Source organism: Neofelis nebulosa, chromosome 15 (genome assembly GCF_028018385.1).
Source record: "Neofelis nebulosa isolate mNeoNeb1 chromosome 15, mNeoNeb1.pri, whole genome shotgun sequence".
NCBI classification, from domain to species: Eukaryota; Metazoa; Chordata; class Mammalia; order Carnivora; family Felidae; genus Neofelis; species Neofelis nebulosa.
Window position 1 is genome coordinate 66,445,549 of NC_080796.1, and position 22,063 is coordinate 66,467,611.

The 22,063-nt window shown below is 47.6% G+C and overlaps 1 protein-coding gene across 2 annotated transcripts in view; it reads right to left on the reverse strand.

The window, feature by feature from the left end:
- UCK2 (uridine-cytidine kinase 2) overlaps positions 1 to 22,063 on the reverse strand; it is a 76,109-nt gene that overhangs the window by 30,525 nt on the left and 23,521 nt on the right. The window contains exon 1 of one of the 2 annotated variants that reach the window (XM_058702155.1): positions 18,038 to 18,261. The exons of the other annotated variant lie outside the window; for it this stretch is intronic. Coding sequence (XP_058558138.1) covers positions 18,038 to 18,103 — 66 coding nt within the window. The 5' untranslated portion in view covers positions 18,104 to 18,261. Of the gene's footprint in view, positions 1 to 18,037; positions 18,262 to 22,063 lie in introns of those variants that run through there. 2 annotated transcript variants of the gene reach the window in all.

A 22,063-nucleotide genomic window follows, 5' to 3' on the forward strand; every position in this document is an offset into this window, starting at 1 on the left:
ACAGGTAAACATGACGAGGGAAATCTGGAAGGCAAACTGGTCAAAACTGAAAATTCCCGTAGTTAGTTCTTGGACATCCTTTTAAAGGGAAAAAGCGAGGGGGAGGGGTGCCCATACTCCTCACATACAGCCAAGTGCTAGTTTTCTCCACAGCCTGCTTAACAGCTGCCTCCAAACAAAGGCCAAACAGCAGGCAAGACAGGACGGTGCTTGTAACTCAAGCGGCAACCAGGCCTCACAACCGGATTAAAATGATTCAGTACAAAACAATGACGGATTTCAGCCTCCTCTGGCTGATTCTGAGCCTGAATATGGAATTTGTGGATGTGTCTTTGCATCCCCCACAGGGTAAGTACAAAAGGCACCAAAACACACACACACACACGCGCACACACACATACACACACACAGTCTCTTGAAAGTATCTAGGATTACTCTAGCTTTGATGACTGTTGCTTAGGAAGCCCTCTTGGAAAGGTGGGAGCAAAGAGGAAGCGTGCTGGCCGCTCAATTCTTCCTGCCCCGTGCGTGCGAGATTGAATCTATTTCCTTCCCTTTTTACTTGCGGGTCAAGACCCAGCAAACCGAGCCCCTTGTCTTAGGAAAACGTCCAAACGACATCTTTGGACGAGGCAACCCCACACCCACCCACCTGCTGCAGTCTGGCTTACTGAGCGAGAATAATACTGCCCATCACGGAAATTATGACCCAGGACTCGAATTCCTCCTGAGGGACAGACACAAAAAGAAAGTTGACTTTCCCCCCGTTTAAAAAAAAAAAAATGAATAGGATAAAGGAGAGCACGGTATGCCCGTTGGATCCTTTGCTGAATCTTTCCAAATTGAAGGCCACACGTGGGTAAACATTCAATGAGGACTTAACAGCACAACACGGCTCTGTTGTACCAACTATATTTGGGTTAACCCTTCCTTTCCAGCGGTCCTTATCCACACTGTGGAAAACCAGACGTCAAAGTATCGGGTTATCAAAAGTTTTGGGGTTTTGTTTTTAATTTCCTCTTTAGGTCTCCTCCGGCACCCATGCCTCACCAGGGAAAGGAAACCGAAAACATGTGCCAAGCACCCACTTCCCTTCCTTTTTGAAAGTCTCTTTTAGTGTCTTTGAAAACTCAGTATTTATTCTTCAAACCATTGAAGAAAGGGGTTCAAATCTCTGTTCGACTCAATTCCTTCAAGGTATCCCTTTCTAGATTTTGATGGATTCACCACCACCCCCCCTCCCCCCAAGGCTCCCAAAACTCCTCTGGACTCAAAAAATAGAAAACTACACAGACCATGTTACTCTACAAAGGACGGTAAGTTTACCACAGTGAAAGTCACCATAAATTGTCAGGGCTAATCTGCTACGGCAAGTAAGAGGAGTTAAAGAAAACATCCTTTGAAGACAATGATTTTCTTTTACTAATTTGTGGAACGAAAGCTACTATCAGTAAATACAGGCCAAACTTCTATTTTACAGCCACACAAATATGTCCAGTGGATCTGACAAGGGCACAAAATGCAATTCCATGGAGGAAGGGGAGCCTTTTCAAGAAATGGTGCTGGAACAAGGACATCCGCAGACTGACATATCAACCTTGACCTAAACTTCACACCTTGTATGAAAAGTAACTCAAAATGGACCACGGGCTTATGTAAAGCAAAAATCTATAAAATTTATTAAGAGAGAAACATAGAAAGAAGTCTTCAGGATCTAGTGCTTAGCACAGTGTTCATAGGCTTGACACAAAAAGCATGATCCATATAAAGGGAAGTTGATAAACTGAATCTCATCAAAAATAAAATGTACTCTGTAGAAACATGCTCACTTAGAATGAAACAACAAGCTACAGATGGGGGAAAAAATAATTGTAACACACATGTCCAACAAGGGATTAGTATCTAGAATACATAAAGAATTCTCAAAACTCAACAGTAAGAAAACAATACAATCAGAACATGGGCAAAAGACATGAAGAGGCTTTTCACCCATGAAGAGGGTACACAGATGGCAAATAAACACATGAAAAGATGCTCGACTTCATTAGCCATCAGGGAAATATAAATGAAAATCAGGACTACCTATCAGAATAGCTAAAAGAAAAAAAAAAAACGGCAACATCAAATACTGATGACGATGGAGAGAAAATAGATCAGTCATACACTGATGGTAGAAATGTAAATAGTTGACCTACTCTAGAAAACAATTTGGCACTTTCTCTTTATTTTTTAATTATTTTACATTTTTAAAGTCATCTCTACACCCAACGTTGGGGTTGAACCAATGATCCCAAGATCAAGAGTCATCTGTTCTACCGAATGAGCCAGCTGGACACCCCCAACAATTTGGCACTTTCTTAAAAAACTATAAACATACAACTACCCGTAAGTTCCTGCAAATTGCACTCACGAGCATTTATCCCAAAGAAATGAAAACGTGCTCACCCTGGAACATGTACACAAATGTTCATAGAAACTTTATTTGTAACAGCCAAAACAGGAAACCACTCAAATGTTCTTCAAGGGGTAAATGGCAAATTGTGGTACATCCATGCCATGGACCACTACTTAGCAATGAAAAGGGACAAACTACTACCTGTATGAATTTCCAGATAATTCTGCTAAGGAAAAGCAAAGCAAACCTAAAACATTACATCCTGTATGATTCCATTTATAGAACATTCTAGAAATGACGATTGTGGAAATGAAGAACAGGTTAGTGGTTGGCAGGGATGGGGGGGTGGAATGGTAACACGCAGAGGGCAGGGGTGGCAACCAATGCATGGCATGAGGCAGCGACCTCAAAGTGATGAGAATGTTCTGTATCTTCTCTGTATCAGTATCCATATCCTGGCCCTATCCTGGCTGTGTTTTGCAAGACATTACCATTGGGGGAACTGAGTAAATGCAGGGCCTGAACCCACAGACCGCGAGATCATGACCTGAGCCGAATGGTGCGTGGGATCCCTCTGTATTACTTACTACAACTGTACGTGAATTGACAATGACCTCAAAAACAAAAAGATGACCATCCATCTTCTGCAATGTCTTTTTTTTAACACCAGAAATTCAAGCTCTCACCTTTCAAAATTCTTTCTTCCTCACAAACCCCAAATAATTAATTGGTGTGGAGCAATTGTATTCTCTGTGTGGGACAGACATGAGTTTGAGGGGGGTAGGGGGGAGAACAGACTGTTGTGGGTTGAACTGTGGCTCCAAAAAAGATACAACCATGTCCCCACCTTCAGAACCTGAGAATGTGACCTTATTTGGAATAAAGGTCTTTGCAGATGTAACTAAGGTTAAGGGGCTCAAGATAAGATCATCCTGGATCAGGATGGGCACTGAACCCAAGGACAAGTGTCTTTACAAGAAACAGAAAAGGAGGGGCGCCTGGGTAGCTCAGTCGGCTAAGCGTTCAACTTCAGGTCATGATATCACAGCTCAGGAGCTCGAGCCCCGCATGGGGCTCTCTGCTGAGCCCGTTTCCCTCTCTCTCTGCCCACCCCCCTCATGCTCTCTCTCTCTCAAAATAAATAGACATTTAAAGGAAGGAAGGAAGGAAGGAAGGAAGGAAGGAAGGAAGGAAGGAAGGAAGGAAGGAAGGAAGGAAGGAAGGAAGAAAGAAAGAAAGAAAGAAAGAAAGAAAGAAAGAAAGAAAGAAAGAAAGAAAGAAAGAAAGAAAGAGAAAAGGGAGAAAACAGAGACACACGACGCAGGGAGTGCGATGTGAAGACAGGGGTAGAAATTGGAGGAGGTATCTATAAGCCAACGAGGTCCACCAGCAGCCAGGAGGAAAGCAGAGAACAGATCTGCCTTCAGACCCTCCAGAAGAAAGCAATACTGCCAAACCCCTAGATCTGGGGCTTGTGGCCCCCAGGACTGTACGAGAGGAAGTTATGCCACCAAGTCTGTGGTTCTTTGTTACTGCAGCCCGAGGAAACTAATGCACCTGTCATTGTTTGGTGGGCTCAACTTCTCACTCTTTTTTCAAAGTACGTACCTATCAGTAATTATTTTATTTCGTGTTTTGTTTTGTTTCAATAATTAAGTAATCTCTAGACCCAACATGGGGCTCTAACTCACAACCTCAAGATCAAGAGTCGCATGCTCTTACCAACTGAGCCGGCCAGGTGCTCCTTCTCTCTCCTTTTAAAAAAAAAAAAAAAAAAAAAAATTTAACATTTATTTATTTTTGAGAGAGAGAGAGAGAGAATGAACACAAGCAGGGGAGGTGCAGAGAGAGAGGGAATCCGAAACAGGCTCCAGTCTCTGAGCTGTCAGCACAGAGCCTGATGCAGGGCCTGAACCCACAGACCGCGAGATCATGACCTAAGCCGAAGTTGGACACTTAACCAACTGAGCCACCCAGGCGCCCCTCTCCTTTTTTAATCACAGAGGATCTGAGCACCTTCTTCAACTTTTTTTTTTTGTAATATTTTAACATTATTTATTTATTTTGAGAGACACAGAGACAGTGTGAGTAGGGGAGGGACAGAGAGAGACGGAGAATCCCAAGCAGGCTCTGCATTATCAGAGCAGAGCCGGATATGGGACTCGAACTCACGCAACCATGAGGTCATGACCTGAGCTGAAACCGAGAGTCAGACGCTAACTGACTGAGCCACTCAGGAGCCCCTCTCAGCTCCTATTTTTATATATTCCTAGACACAATTTTTTTCTTCTTCCAGAGGATATATGCCATAAGGACGTTCCATTTCACTTTATACTCTTTTCCTACAGAATTTTTCCTGGCGTCTGCTCTAACAGTAAACTATTGCTAGCTGGCATTTTCAGGTGTCTACTTCATCAAATAGCCTGGTTAATGATTACCCCGCATGCTGAGGCTCCTGGGTGTTTCGGTCGGTTGAGCGCCCAACTCTTGATTTCAGCTCAGGTCACGATCTCACAGTTGTGGGGTCTGGGATCGAGTCCCGTGTCACTTAAGATTCTTTCTCTCCATCTCCTTCTGCCCCCCACCCCCAAGACACACTCTCTCTCCAAAAAAAAAAAAAAAAAAAAAAAAAAATTAAAAAACAAGAAAGAAAGAACAAAAAAGTAAAATTGTACAGCACTGGACTTAATCTGCAGTTTACCTGGTGACTAAGAACTTGCTTCTAGGTCCAGCCATGTGCTTTAGGGTCTTTAAAATGAAAACAATTAGGGGTGCCTGGGTGGCTCAGTCGGTTAAGCGTCCGACTACGGCTCAGGTCACGATCTCGCAGTCCGTGAGTTCGAGCCCCGCGTCGGGCTCTGGGCTGATGGCTCAGAGCCTGGAGCCTGCTTCCGATTCTGTGTCTCCCTCTCTCTCTGACCCTCCCCCATTCATGCTCTGTCTCTCTCTGTCTCAAAAATAAATAAACTTAAAAAAAAATTTTTTTTTAATAAATAAATAAAATAAAATAAAATGAAAACAATTAGGGGCGCCTGGGTGGTCAGTCCGTTAAGCGTCTGACTTCAGCTCAGGTCATGATCTTGTGGTTCGCGAGTTCGAGCCCCGCGTCAGGCTCTGTGCTGGCAGCTTGGAGCCTGGAGCCTGTTTCCGATTCTGTGTCTCCTCCTGTCTCTGCCCCTCCCCTGTTCATGCTCTGTCTCTCTCTCCTTCAAAAATAAATAAAAAAACATTTATAAATGAACGAATGAATGAATAAATAAATAAAACCTGAACTGAAATTCTGGCTTTTTTTTTTTTTTTTTTTTTTGGAAACATTTATTCAGTTTTGAAAGACACAGTGTGAGTGGGGCAGGGGCAGAGAGAGAGAGGGAGACACGGAATCCAAAGCAGGCTCCAGGCTCTGAACTATCGGCACAGAGCCCGACACAGGGCTCGAACTCATGGACCACGAGATCATGACCTGAGCCGAAGTCGGATGGCTTAACCACCTGGTGCCCCTTTTCTGTCTTTTTTTTGTTTTTAAAGTTCTCCCCCCTGGTTTTTCCACTTATTTTTCTTTTCAAGGTGGTCAGGTTTTTTCCTTCTTTTTGGGTTTTCAGAGATAGTATCTCCATCACAGTACAAAATTTAAAAGGCATAAAATAGCACAGAGCACAAAGTCGGCCTCCTTTCTACCCCGTGTCCCAACTGCCGAATTCCTACCTCTTGGCAGCCACTGTTTTTCCCTTTTGTGCACATCCTTTCAGAGGTGGTCCCTGAATCTAAAATCCTGAACGTGGGGGCGTCTGGGTGGCTCAGTCAGTGAAGCGTCCGGCTCTCGGCTCCGGCTCAGGTCATGATGTCGTGGTTCGTGAGTTCAAGCCCCGCACTGGGCTCTGTGCTGAGAGCAGGAAGCCTCCTGCTTGGGATTCACCCTTTCCCTCTCTCTCTGCCCCTCCTCTGCTTGCTCACTCTCTCTCTCTCTCTCTCTTTCCAAATAAATTTTTAAAAACTTTTAAAAATGTTTTAAAAACATCCTGTGGGTGTATGAACTGTTCAAACCCGAACACAATGCCGTCTGCCCCTTCATTCACTTGTGCATTTAAGAACACCTCCTTTTTGGGGCGCCTGGGTGGCGCAGTCGGTTGAGCGTCCGACTTCAGCCAGGTCACGATCTCGCGGTCCGTGAGTTCGAGCCCCGCGTCGGGCTCTGGGCTGATGGCTCGGAGCCTGGAGCCTGTTTCCGATTCTGTGTCTCCCTCTCTCTCTGCCCCTCCCCCGTTCATGCTCTGTCTCTCTCTGTCCCAAAAATAAATAAAAAACGTTGGAAAAAAAATTAAAAAAAAAAAAAAAAAGAACACCTCCTTTTTAAGAGCCTCACAGTATTCATACAGCAGCTGGTATTCCACTGATGGACATTTAAATGGTGCTTAGCTTTTTCTAAAACAAGCTTTATGTGTGGGCATTGGTATGTATCAGTAGGATAAATTTCCAGTAGTGCATTTGCGAGGGCAAAGAATCTGCATTTTCTGAATTTCCATACATAAGCCCAGATAGCCCCCCCGCCCACTCCCCCACCATCAATGATTTACATGTATCTATTTCCTCATATTTTGTAAATGTTTATTCATTTTTTAGAGAGACAGAGAGACAGAGGCAAGTGGGGGAGGGGCAGGGAGAAGGGGAGACCCAGAATCCCAAGCACGCCCCACACTGCCCGTGTGGAGCCCGATGTGGGGCTCGAACCCATGAACCCACAGATCATGACGTGAGCCACCCGGGTGCCCCGATGTTTCCCGAAGAAAAATTCTGTTTGTGTAGACTGATAAATTTTTGTCTTTATCATGTTATAGCTAGAAAGGACTTCCTCACACAAAAATTTATAATAAAATTCCACTACGATTTCTCCTCCTCAGTGACCCTCACACCCTTTCTTTGCCTCCAACGGCCGAGATCCCTCCTGGACCAAAGCAGGGCCACAGGGGGCCACAGGGGCGCCAGGCCAGCAGACTCTGCACCAGAAGCCTCCCGCCAGACACCCAGGGACACGGATGACAAGCAACTGAAAAGGAAATGAGGTCTAGCGCTGTGGGTTGTAAGGAACTTCCTGCGCGCATACAAACAGCTACAGAAAAGTCTGTGACAGTGTCCTCTGGAATTCCTCCGGAAGGGGACACTGGCTACAGGCCCACAGCTGCATACACGGTGAGGGACCCGGCCTGTGGCACCCCTTTTAGAGCAGGAATCAGAAGCAAGTTTGGAGCTCGTCGCAGACGAAGGCCATTTGTGAAAGTATCTCTCTTTAAAACCCAAGGTGTGTTTTTCCCACCTCATGCAGGATATTCTGTTAAGAGAATCAAATCCTGGGGTGCCTGAAGGGCTCAGTAGGTTGAGCGACCAACTTCACTCAGGTCATGATCTCCCTCCCGGTCTATGAGTTCAAGCCCTGAGTCAGGCTCTGTGCTGACAGCTCAGAGCCTGGAGCCTCCTTGGGATTCTGTGTCTCCCTCTCTCTCTCTGCCCCTCCCCTGCTCATGCTCTAACTCTGTCTCAAAAATAAATAAAAACATTAAAATAAAAAAAAAGTAACCTAAGGAATGGGAGAAAATATTGGCAAATCTCCTCTGATAAGGGATTGGTACCCAGAATATATAAAAGAACTCCTACAACTCAACATCAACAAACCAATTTAAAAATTGACAAAAGACTTGAACACCTGTTTTGCCCACGAAGATACACAAACAGCCAATGAGTACATGAAAAAGACGTTCGACATCACTAATCATTAGGGAAACGCAAATCAAAACCACAATGAGATCCCTCCTCACACCCACTTAGGATGGTTATTATCAGAAGAAAAAAGCCCAGAAAATAATAAGGGTCAGTGAGGGTGTGGAGAAACCGGAAGCCTGTGCACCAATGGAGGAAATGTAAAATGGTGCGGCCATTGCGGAAAACAGTATGGCGGCTTTGCAAAGCATTGAACTGAGCCAACAATTCCACTTGAAGGTATACACCCAAAAGAAGCGAAGCAGGAATAGATACTTGTATACTTGTGTTCACAGCAGCATGTGTCCCAAGAGCCAAAAGATGGAAGCAACCCAAGTGTCTACGAACTGATGAATACGTAAACAAAATGTGGTATATACATACAAAGGAATATCTATTCACCCTTCAAAAAGAACGAAGTTTGGAGCTCCTGGGTGGCCCAGTCGGTTAAGCATCCGACTTCAGCTCAGGTCATGATCTCACAGTTTGTGGGCTTAAATAAACCCCACGTCGGGCTCTGTGCTGACAGCTCAGAGCCTGGAGCCTGCTTCAGATTCTGTGTCTCCCTCTCTCTCTGCCCCTCCCCTACTCACACTGTCTGTCTGTCTGTCTCTCTCTCAACAATAAACATTTTTTAAAAAGGTTCCAATGGTAACTTTGTTATGCATATTTACCACAATTAAAAATTATTTGTATTAATACTCTCTTCTCTGCCACTAAATCTAGGACAAGGATCTCACCTCGTTACTCTTTGCACACCTATCCCAGTACCAGTCATTCAATAAAAGTATTCTGAACCCAACTCACACTTTTCAGGCAGAGTCTCGAAAACCAAGATGTTCTCCAGGTTCAGGTTCAGGTTCAGGTTCAGATTCAGATTCAGATTCAGAGGATGGAGACATAGCACCTAACCCCACAACAGGGGCGGGAGGTAGGGGAGGAGGGAAAGCCCTGATCATATAAGCTTTTTTGGTCAGTTACAGAAATCAATTCCCTCATTAACGAACAATTTTAAAAAATCAACAGCCTGCATTACTAGTTACCAACTTCAAACCACGCTCTGAAGAGGTGCTTACTTCCTAGTATATGAAAAGTACAAGAACATACTTTAATCTCCCAGAGTTAACTTCCTTTTCCAGGGAGACTTAAAAGATTGCTCCCTGCAGGTGCCTTCTGTTCCCAGACCTTCTTTTCTTCCTCTCCCCGCTGCCCACATTGGCCAGCCACTCATTTTCCCAGCCACACACCAAATAAGCGTTGAAGAAACAGGTTAGTGAAGGAGAGCTGGATCTTTCTGCTAAGTACATGGAGGCAGTAAGCTTGGTCGCACCTTTACAGAACCTCGACTTCTGTCCCTACTGAGGGCAGCAAAGTCTGATTGTGGGTATTCTGTAATTAGCTATTACGGCCGTGATTATGCTAGTTAACCATGCCCTTTCCTTCTCCCAGTGTTCTCATGGGGTCCTTGGCTACCATCAGAAGCGTGCTCATCAGATCAACTTCTACTATGTTCTCACGGTAGGCACTGAAGAGATTCCTGCAGAAATGGCATGGAGAGCCAGTGGCTCCCTTTTTTCTGTGGGAGAGGTTTGAAAAGGCAATAGACTATAGGCCTATCTTTTTATATGAGAAACATAAAGAACATATAAATGAGGCTGAGAAAGAACACCAAGCCCCCACCCCCACAAAACAGGAGAAAATGTATACAGCAGTTCTAGTGTTTATGCCTGTGGGGCCGGGGTGGGGTGGGGGGTCTTCCTGTGCATGGCCACCCCCAACAGCCGGCTGCATCTGCGACCCAGCTGTCCTGGGAAGCACGAAGAGACCTGCCCACCAGGCATGAGTATGAAAAACGTTCATCCTTCTAACTGATAATTCAACTTTTAGGAGTCTATCCTAAGGGAATAAATTAAAGCGGAACAAAATGTCCATCATCGCAAAACCCTTGATGTCAACAATGAGAGGGGTGGGATTTGTGAGATAAATCTTAGTACAGTAGGTTAAGCACCTGCCTCTTGGTTTCGGCTCAAGTCATGATCTCACAGTTCATGGGTTCGAGCCCCACATCGGGCTCTACACTGACAGCTACAGAGCCTGCTTGAGATCCTCTGTCTCCCTCGCTCTCTCTCTGCCCTTCCCCCGCTATTTCTCTCTCTCAAAAATAAATAAATAAACATTTAAAAAATAAAATAAAATAGGGGGGCCTGGGTGGCTCAGTCGGTTAAGCGTCCAACTTCGGCTCAGGTCATTATGTTGTGGTTTGTGAGTTCGAGCCCCACATCGGGCTCTGTGCTGACAGCTCAGAGCCTGGAGCCTGCTTTGGATTCTGTGTCTCCCTCTCTCTCTGCCCCTCCCCCTCTCACACTCTGTCTCTCAAAAAATGTTAAATAAACATTTTTAAAAATTAAAAAAATAAATAAAATAAATCTTGGCACACATAAAATGCTACCTAGTCCAATTTACACAGAATATTCATGAATATGTTAGGGAAAATGCTTTAAAAAATTATGACATAAAACTATTTTTTTTCTCAGTCTTGTCCAAAAACCAAATAAGTTTCATGGCTGTCTACATATTAAAGTTCAAAAAGAAACAGAACAGTTTCAACAAAGGATAGGTCTTTTTTCTTCTTTATACTATTCTATTTTTTTTTTATAAAGTGTATTTATTTTGAGGGAGACAGAGACAGCACAAGTGGGGGAGGGGCAGAGAGAGAAAGGAAGAGAGAGAATCCCAAGCAGGCTCCGTGCTGTCAGCACAGAACTCAACGCAGGGTTCGACCCTACTGTGAGATCATGACCTGAGCTGAAACCAAGAGTCAGACGCTTTTAACCAAATGAGCCACCCGGGCGCCCCTATTCTAATTATTTTTTATACACCAAATGGCACGGCTCAAGCCGAAAGAGGTCCAACCCAAAACCCCATACACAAGATGCTGATACTCAAACAAATAATAAAATGACACTTGTGTCTGAAATGTCATCTAAAAAAAAAAAAAAATCAGACTGTTTACATCCTTAAACTGGACTTCTGAGAGGAAAAGCTGTGGTCTCAGGTGAGGTTTCCCCTCTATTATCATTAGGATACATAGTGCTTGGGTGGAGATGGGAAAAATTCTGTGGTTTCCTACTCTCATTTGGCACCCCGAGTCTGACCTCTACGGATGCCAAAGAATGTACAAAAACAGGTGGATCCAGGACCAGGATATGAGAGGCCACTTACCTGGTTACTGGAAAAATCAAGGCAGGAAATGCTAAAACACAAAGGACTTTGGAGTGCCTGGGAGGCTCAGTCGGTTAGTGTCTGACTCTAGGTTTCATGGTTCATGAGTTCAAGTCCCACATTGGGCTCTACGCGGATAGTGTAAAGCCTGCTTGGGATCTCTCTCTCTCTCTCTCTCTCTCTCTCTCTCTCTCTCTCTCCCCCTCCCTCCCATGCTCGCTCTCTCCCTCTCTCAAAATAAATAAAACGAAAACAATTTTAAAAATAATGACTTTTTTTCATTTTTTTTAATGTTTATTTATTTTTTAGAGAGAGAGACACAGCATGAGTGGGAGAGGGGCAGAGAGAGAAGGAAACACAGAATCTGAAGCAGGCTCCAGGCTTCGAGCTGTCAGCACAGAGCCCAGTGTGGGGATCGAACCCGCGAACCATAAGATCATGGCCTGAGCTGAAGTTGGACACTTAACCAACTGAGCCACCCAAGCGCCCCAATACATGACTTTTTAGAACACAAGCAACGAACGTGAGTGTCATATTTAACAAATGTGTAATGTAACTGACATATATCACATATACTTTCTATAGACATTTTGGAGAAACAAAACCTTTACCACAAACCAAAGCAGTCTGTAATCCAGCAGCCAGGAAGACTAGATGACCTCACATCTCCGCGACTAATATTCTGCATTTCTAGAACACCCTGTTCGAGGTTATTCAGGTTCAGCCATATCAAGGTCAATTCCAAAACTAATTTCAAGCATGCTTTTTTAGCATCTGGTTCCAGGGACGACTCCCCTTTAACTCATGGAAGGCCCTGGCTTGAAAAGAAGGTTTCTTTCTTTACAAAATACCCTACGAGCAGTCCCTCACTTACAGACACACCGTCCTCGGAAAGTTCCCTGGCTGTGCAAAAGCAGGAACACGTTTTTCCGTGCAAATGAATAACAATTAGAATCCCAGGATGGCTTAAGTTTTTTAAGTTTTATTTTATTTTGAGAGACACACAGACCGTGCAAGTGCGGGAAGGGCAGAGGGAGAATCCCAAGCAGGCTCCCAGCCATCAGTGCAGAGCCCAGTGTGGAGCTCGAACTCACGAACCGGGAGACCATGACCTGAGCCGAAACCAGGAGTCGGACGCTTCACCAACTGAGCCACCCAGGTGTCCCCCCCCACAACATAGCTTCTGATGTCAATTTGACCCATGATGCTGACAAAATACAGATAATGTGTCTACAAAATAGAGAAAACAGTGCCACTGCAATTCTAAAACTTGAGCAAAAAAAGAAAACCAGTACAAGGGGGTACATGCTGGAACTTGAGGGTACAGGAAGACTGAGGTTTCTGAAGCTTGCTTCTTCATGCCACTCACCAAAACTGGCCAACGTGGCTTGTTCAACACACAACCGGCACACCTCCTCCATGCCTCTCCCCCCCCCCAACCTGTCTGCGTGTCCCCAGAGGTGAGCCCTCAAGCACATTGCACCTCTCAGGGTCTTAGGGTCAGTGTGCAAAGCAGACCTCTGCACACCCAGTGCCAGGCACAGGAAAAGGCAGTGCCCCCTGATGGACACCCCTGGAGCCATGCATTTTTCTATGCTGGAGCCCAGAGGCTCGCATAGAATTCCATGTTTCCTACGTTCCAGATGGGGCTGGGGCAGCTGAGAACCAGACAGTAAGAACCATCTCTCAAAGTAGCCAAATGCCTAACAAGGTCCCTAATTTAATTTTTTTAATGTTTGTTTATTTTTGAGAGAGAGACACAGACAAGAGGACAAGCAGGGAGGTGCAGAGGGAGAGGCAGACACTGAATCTGAATCAGGCTCCAGGCTCCGAGCTGTCAGCACAGAGCCCGACGCGGGGGTCGAACCTACGAACTGTGAGGTCACGACCTGATCATGATGCTTAACCACTTGAGCCACCCAGGTGTCCCACAAGGTCCCTAATTTAAATAAAGCTCCATTTATTGCTGCCTGTGGAGACTGCTCAATTACGGTTACGTTTATTTTTACACACAGATCTAACAAGCTTCTCTTCCAGATTTCAAATGAAAGGGGCAGTAACAATCGTTAGTGCCTCTGGATGACACTATTTTATTCTCAATTAAAGTTTCAGTATCTGGTCGAGGCCACTCAGCAACATTAAGACCTGTGACCTGTGAGACCCCACCTGGGTGGCGCCTATCAGTGGAGGCAAAGTCCCAGCCAACAGCCAGCAACCACGTGACTGAACTATTAAGGCAGTTAAAAAAAAAAAAAAAAAAAAGCTGACCTAAGTCTCAGACTGTAGCTGTTCCATTCACAAACTGCTCTTCCCGGACACCAAGGGTCCCTGGAATCCTTTTCAATCATCTGTCTCTAAAACAAGGCCTTCCAGGAGGTCAAGATATAAAGGAGGCTTATCTGAAACATGTGGCTTGAGGTCCAGGGGGATGGGGGGGGGGGGGGCGGGGGAGTGGTTTACTCTGGGGACCTCATGGTCAGAAAACAGCCCCGGGGACATTTTCTGATATGGACACTACCTTAGCAAGGGCAAGTTCACTCTTCCCGAGATGTAGCAGGACATTCCAGAGCAGGTCAAGGGCTTAGCTTCGTGGGATTTCTTCTCTGACACCACTCAGGAGGAAGCAGAGATGGAGAGAAAGAGACGGCAGGAAAGAGACTGCACAGGGCAGGGGACTCTAATGTCTCATCCAGGTATTACTTTACTAAAGGATGTCTGTCAAGGCTGATGGAATAAGTAGGACTTTCCTTCCAATCAGCAACGACCTTCAAGGGGCAGTCATTAGAGAATAAAAAGTGATGAGGGCCTCAACCCAGCTCCTTCTGTTCCCCAAGGGCCACTCGGTAATTGTCGGTTTACTGAAAACGTAACACAACTTACTGACATTATAAAAGCGGGATCATGAAATTAGTATTACGCCCCCGGAGGCAGGATAGCATGATGAAGAGAAATTAGGCTCGAGTTACACACATGTGCGTTTGCATCCAGATGTGGCTAGGCGACCTTGAGCCAAGGAGTTAACCTCCTTTGGTCTAAGTTTCTTCATAAGATGGCCAGGTAGGGGACACCTAGCTTACAGGTACATAGGAAATGGTCAATAAACCATAGCTCATCCGCTTTTACTGCCTGTTGTTGACACAAATTCTATTTGGGAATTTCACTTTCACTTTTAATCCAGTTGATCCAGTCAACGGGATGCTGTTTAGGTCTGAAGTGCAGGGGAGGGCTCAGAGATGAGACCCGGAGGAGAGACGACTAACTGACTGAGAGCTGGGACACATGTACCATGGATGGCAATAAGAGACCACGGCAGAGGGCAGTTGAGTGTAACCAATCCAAGGATGGGGGCCGCGAGTCTCCAACACAGGAGGAGAGTGACAGCTAAGGGCCTCTCCCTAGACATCCGGCAAATTCCAGGACAGCCGCTGGTGTCAACCTCCACTCTCAAATTGCCAGCAGCCTCCTCAGCAGGGGGGGATGCCCCCCCCCCCCCGAACACCTGTCCCAGGATGCTCCAAGTACACATGAAGAAGGCCCTTTTATGAAGACCTTCCCTGTGTCCGAACTTGGTGAGCTGCTTTATTTCATTCCTCCTTCAAAACACACAGTTATTAAACATGTCGTAGTTGGGGCACCTGGATGCCTCAGTCAGTTGGGTGTCTTGACTTTGGCTCAGGTCATGATCTCGCAGTTCACGAGTTCGAGCCCCGTGTCGGGCTCTGTGCTGACAGCTCAGGGCCTGGAGCCTGCTTCAGGTTCTGGGTCTCCCCCCCTCTCTGCCCCTCCCACACTCATGCTCTGTCTCTGTCTCTCTTTGTCTCTCTCTCTCTCTCAAAAAAAAAAAAAAAAAAAATGTCATAGCAACAGAAATAATCCCGGCAGAACTTATCCAGCAGATGCGGACCTGGAGAATTTGATTCATGGCTTGCCCGACCCTTTCAACACTCACTGTGCTAACCAAACAGTCCCAGAAGGCCTCAGAGAGATGGGTATAGAAAACAACACCAGGCACCTGCGTGGCTCAGTCAGTGAAGCATCCGACTTCAGCTCAGGCCATAATCTCGAGGTTCATGGGTTCAAGCCCTGCGTCGGGCTTTGCGCTGACAGCACAGAGCCTGCTTCGGATTCTCTCTCTCTCTCTCTCTCTCTGGCCCTCCCCCACTCACACATACACTCTCACTCTCTCTCTCTCACAAATATAAAATACACATTAAAAAAATAAGCAGGGGCGCCTAGGTGGTTCGGTCGGTGAAGCATCCGACTTCAGCTCAGGTCATGAGCTCACGGTTCGTGAGTTTGAGCCGCGTGTCAGGCTCTGTGCTGACAGCTCGGAGCCTGGAGCCAGCTTCAGATTCTGGGTCTCCCTTTCTCTCTGCCCCTCCCCTGCTCACACTCTGTCTCTCTCTTTTTTCTCAAAAATAAACATTAAAAAAATTATTTTAATAAAGCAGGCCTTTTAATTGACTAATTAAAATAAAACAGCACCAGGTCCCACAGTAACCTTTGTTGCTTTGAACACAGATGGAATGCCTAGGTCACCCTTACCTCATTGGTCACTCATCTGTTTTTACAGAAGGGTCCCTGGCTTGGCCTCTGTGAACAACTTCTGTGGGAAGGGGAGGGGAGGGGGACAGAAGGGGAGGGAAGGGGAGAGAAGGGGAGGGAGGGAGAGGGGAGGGGAGGGAAGAGGAGGGAAAGGGAGAGGAGGGAAGGGGAGGAGAGGGGAGGGGAGGGAGGGGAGGGGAGGGAAGGGGAGAGAAGGGGAAGGAAGGGGAGGGAAGAGGAGGGAAAGGGAGAGGAGGGGAGGGGAGGGGAGAGGAGGGAAGGGAAGGAGAGGGAAGGGAGGGGAAAGAAGGGGAGAGAAGGGGAGAAGGGGAGGGGAGGAACAGTCCTACAGCACAGGTGCAAAGTCTCTGTCCGGAAAGCTCCCTCCTGCATACAGGTGGTCCTCTCCTGGGCTGAGGGCCGAGCACCAGGCAGGGAGTCAGCACGGGAACTGCTGACTCAGCAGGTCCTGTGGCATGTCCAGACACTTCCGCTGCAAAGCCTCATATCACCTTCTCGGACTTGGCCAGTCTCCCCAGGGACAAGTCCCCAGACTTATCAGAGCAGCTGGCTGCTGGTCTGTTCATCCGTCCGCAAAATCGAGCTAATGTAGGCAAGGCTGCCGGCCAAGGGGGCAGACAGGGAACCACAGTCACTTGCCGCGTGACACCCAAGGCAGTAACAGACTGCAGGAAGAACTGGACGGACCCACATGCAAATCCTTGCCTCCACCCCTTCTGGCTGAGCAACCTTGAGCAGGTTACTTAACCTCTCTGAGCCTGCATTCCATCCCCTGAAACAGAAGGCCAAATGCCTAACACCTCGGGGCACAAGCAAATGGGCACGTGTTGATCTGTATGTGCATCCTGCAAAGTGGCTCAACATTCCATAAATGCTGGTGGTGCCTCACACACAAACCCGGACAGATCTATCCCAACTCGAGAGTTTTTGTAACCATCTGGAAGAACCAACCACTTTTCTCCAGTCCTCCTACCACACTCACCTCCCTCGCTTCCTCAGAGTGCTAATTCTAGACGCCAAGACCCTCAGAGTTCCTCTGGACCACCCTGTCAATCCCTCCAGCCGAGGCAGAGGGAAAGTGCTCCCGGGAGACAGGGCTGGCCTGGTGGTGGCCCCTAACCCTTTAATGCCAAGGCCAACAGGGACTGCCTAAGGCAGAAGCTAAGAGGTGGACTGGAGAAAGGAAGCTGGGGGCGGGTAGGGGGGGACAGAATGACAGTCAGATGACGGCCAGGGCGGCAGGTGAGGGACACGTGGTGCCGCAGCAGGGCATCATTCAAACACCTCGGCTGGGCACACGGGCCTGTCGCGCTGTCCCTGCCTCTCACCTCTGCTACCAACTGGCTGGGACCACGCGCTACTCTTCCCAGCTCTCCGGTTCCGCCCGGAACATCCCCACCGCCTCCCCAACCTGGCTATACCTCCTGCTCATCCCTCCGACCCCCAGTTCAGGCATCACCGCAGTCACCTGCCTGCCTTCTCCAGCTACTCACCCCTGCAATTCTGTCTCCGGCCGGGCGTTCCCGACGTGCACTGCAGTACGAGTCACACCAAGTTTACTCAACTGCCCAGCCACCGCTCCTATCCTTTATCTGTCCTCCCCTGTGGCCTTCCTCATCTCAGTGCACCAGGTTCTAGGGATGCAATGGGCACTCTGGGTTTGCCAGATCAATTAGTGACGCGGGTGGTACCTCGGACCGCAGTTTGCCTACTGTTCCGAAGGAGCCTCATTAGCTCATCAGCTTCGTAGCCAGGGGGCTCCGAGAGAACAGGGGTCACGTGCCAAGTGTGCTTAAGAAAGACACTGTCATTCCCGACCTTGGTTCTATGGTGTATTCAAGGACGGGAGACGAACAAGACCACCTACTTCCCATGACTGTGGTTGACCTCGGGATCCCTGAGAGAGCAGGTGTGACAGAGAGGTCTGGTAACCGCTAGCTCTCTCTGAGTCCAAATGCTTTCCCAAGCCCCGAAAATGTCCCGTCTGCGGAGAATGAAGCCACGACACGCGTATGACTGGCTTCTGAGTCTCGTCTGCGTCAACACACGACCAAACGTTAAAAAGAAAGCCCCAGAGCCTCTGAGGGCTGTATTCAGTACACATACATCCTTAATTCTCAGGCTCCGAATACTGGTCCCCGCTGACACCTGCAGCTGCTGAAGGAGTGACATTTGACTCCGGGAGTGGTTTCCGATTGATTTATGTATTAAAGCCTTCCGGCTCCCGCCAGAGAAGGCCAAAGCTGGAGTTTGGAAGGTTAACGGTTAAGTCGCCAGCGGGCCGACTGAAGACAAGCAAGCTGATACATGTCACAACTCCTCGTTTGCTCACTGAAGTCATTCCAAGTCTCCTTCCCTAAGAGACACCCCCTCTGGCCAGCTGCAAGATAAATACACACAAGAATGTCAACTAAGAAATTAACGCTAAGACTTGTGGGTGGAGTGGTTGAAAAGAAGAAGATTTGTTTCCAAGTCTTTAAATCAGCTCATTACAAGTTATTTAAGGGGGGGGGGGGGAATACATAAAAACAACCAACAAAACTCACCTGATACCTAAACTGTCCAGTATTAGGGATACAACAGGCACTTAATATTTGCTGAATAGCTGAATGCATTAAACATAAGGTGCCTACTACGTCAGTGGACCCCAATCAGCTTAGGAGAAACCAAGTTTCCAACAGGAGATTGAGAAGTGGCTTTGTCACCTGCTAGCTGTGTGAGCATGCCTTAAAACGCTTCATTCTGAAGCCTTGGTTTTATCACCTACTGTAAGTGGAAATGGCTACACACGTTAGAGAATATGTAACACACTGTTTGGAACATGTCACATATTGTAACATATTGTTTAGAACACAAAGCGCACAATACCCTCCGTAGGTCACACAGACACCGCTTTCCCACGGATCCTTCTTTCCCAGTCAACGCATTCTCATACCAGGGCGCCTGGGTGGCTCAGTCTGTTAAGTGTCTGACTTGCGCTCAGGTCATGGGTCATCTCAAGGTTTGCGAGTTCAAGCCCCACATCAGGCTTGCTGCCATCCCGCCTGTCAGCACAGAGCCCGTTCCGATCCTCTGCCCCCCTCTCTGTCAGCACTTCCCCTGTTGGTTATTTCTCTCCCTCCCTTTCTCTCTCTCTCTCTCTCGCAAAATAAATAAATAAGCTTAAAAACTAAAATAAACTGAAAAAGCCATTTTCGTATGTATTTTCACATTTCACGCTCTCAACACCTAGGTGTCGCAGACACCTTCTTCCGCTTTCCAGAAAGGATCAGAGATCGTGGAGGTGAGTCCACTTACACTAGGGCACATCCAGAGTCTGAGCGGGAACAGACGCACGGTGTTCCGACCCCTCTACCGTGACTCCTGCCGGTGCCCCGTGCCGGCCGGGACAAGGACACGGCGTCTCCCCTCCCCAGGCTAGCTCTGGGACGCCGCGTGGGCCCTCCACCCTCACCTCTGCACCCACCAGCTGTCCCGGAAACCCCCATGTTCTACGTCACAGGCAGCTCCTGCTTCTGCACACGACGGGCTTTCAGCACGCGCCCCAAAGCAAGGTCCAAACAGCACAGGTCCTACTGCCCCGCGTGTTCCGACATCGACACGAAGTTCATCTGACAGAGGCGACGTGGGCCCCGGTCAGGGCAGAGGCGTGCCATGGAAGATGCAGGAAGTGGGAAGGGTCTGCACGGGTATGTGACAGCACCTAGGCATGGTGGGGTCTGGGTCTGTTGAACCGTGTTCGCGGTGAGCTGTTCTGAAACAAGACCGCAAGGATGTACGTCTGCTGCTGTATATGAGAGCCTGATGTGGGGACATCTCGGCTCCAAAATACATGGAGATTTGGACAAGGACTAGAAATAGGCATTTGTGGAAGGAATTCAGGAAGCCTGACTCACGGCAACTAACCTTCACACGGTACGGTCTACTGCTTCCGGAAAGAAGTCCTAAGGAGAGCTAAGCTGGACCCTGCCAGTTACAATCTACGTCATTCCAGAGATAAAGAACGTGCTTTTCATGTGTCTTACAAATGTCCACCCAACCAAGGGAGAACAGTTCAAAACAGGCTCCACACATTCCGCACCGCTTCCTGAAAAAATGGCAATCACCATCTTCCCCAGAGCGATACTCTATAGATTCTGTCCTCTTTTCAGTGTCCATGTGTTCAAGGTATTTAGCCAATTATTAGTAACACCTGTTAAAAAGAAAACCGCAGGCCCAAAACGGTGTCACTTGGGCCAGGCCAAGCCACCGAACCATGCTGAAGGCCTAACCTAACCGCAGTTGCAGCCTTCTCCAGAAATGGAATCTCAACCTGGCAGTCGGGAATTTTCTGGTAAGTGCCAATGAGGGAACGTGTCTCATGGGCCCTCTCCACCCCCCAAAGGAAGCTGAAGTCACCCACCTAATAAGACCCCCCAGTCCTGCTCCTAAAAGAAGGTGACCTTGCCTGGAGCCATATTTTCTTTTGTCTTGCTAATAACTCCATTGCCTTCCCTCCTTCCTATGAAACCCTTCCATTGGGGGATGCCTGGGTGGCTCAGTCACGTAAGCATCTGACTTCGGCTCAGGTCATGATCTCACGATCCGTGAGTTCAAGCCCCGCGTCGGGCTCTGGGCTGACGGCTCGGAGCCTGGAGCCTGTTTCAGATTCTGTGTCTCCCTCTCTCTCTGACCCTCCCCCGTTCATGCTCTGTCTCTCTCTGTCTCAAAAAATAAATAAACATTAAAAAAAAATTAAAAAAATAAATAAATAAAAGATGAAACCTCTATGTTCAAGTTAACTAAATACCACCGCTCCCATAAACAGACATTCCCAAAGCCCCGTTTACCCAGAGCCTTGGGCTCCTGTACTGATAAAGAAGAGCTCCCAGGAAGGTAACTCGCTCGTCCCCGGGTGTGAAATACTCCAGACGGAGACACAGGGCATGGAGGGAAGGAGGAAAAGCTTCCATGACATCACTCGGACGTAAGCCTGGTAAACACCACGTAACTGTTCTGGGACGGGGAGAGATCTCAGGTTCCCTGCCCTTCCTGGCATTTCTGGGCCGCCCTCGTCACATTGCTTACCTGCTAATCCAGTCAATATCTCTGAGTCATGGGTGCTTGTTAATCACGCTTACTTTATACAGAAGATGACCAAGCTGCAGACGTGGATGGCTCTGGCAGCTATTCAGCAAAACCCGGCAGAGGCTGGATGAATGTGTGGGGTTTAGACACCACGCCAAGAACAGAAAGGGAAGAAAAAGTACCTGGAACAAGGAAACTCTCCGTGGGGCGCCTGGGTGGCTCAGTCGCTTAAGCGTCCGACTCTCGGTTTCAGCTTAGGTCATGATCTCACGGGTTTGTGAGTTCGAGCCCCACATCGGCCTCTGCTCGGAGAGTGCAGAGCCTGCTTGGGATTCCCTCTGTCCCTCTCTCTCTGCCCCTCCTTCCCTCTCTCTCTCTCAAAATAAATAAACTCGAAAGAAAGAAGGAAAGAAAGAAAGAAAGAAAGAAAGAAAGAAAGAAAGAAAGAAAGAAAGAAAGAAAGAAAGAAAGAAAGAAAGAAAGAAGTCAACAAAAAAACTCTGCTACTTATTCCAAAGGACACTTCCTGTCTAAAACTAGCTTTTCCAGTCTTCGCAAAGATTCCAGATTCCCTCACTAACACCGCCCTATATAAACTGGCCACAGAACACCCAACACAAAATTTTAGAGCCAAAGACGGGAAAAGGAACTATTTTTACACAAAGTTAATCTCATTTTCCTCTTATCACTTTGTTTAAAACTATATGCAATTAGTCCCCAGGCATTGGCTTTCTCCTCTCACTTCTGCACCACCCACCCCACCACTCTGCCCAGGCCCCTTTTCCTCAAAATCTCCGCGGCCAGAAAGTCCCAGACCACGTTCACTCCAGCACTAACTACCACGTGAGTGCCAGCAGTGTGGCTCCAGAGAGAAACTCTGCTTGGTTCCGGGTGCCCCCCACTTCCTCCCGGAGCCAAAACCCACCGTTTTGCCAGGCACTGCATAGACACAAGGCTTTGCCTCTCCTTGGGACTCTCAGGGCAGGCCACCCGACCTCCTCCACTGGGTTCATGGGTAAAACACACACAACAGCCAAACCTTAATTCTCTTTTTCCTTCTCCTCT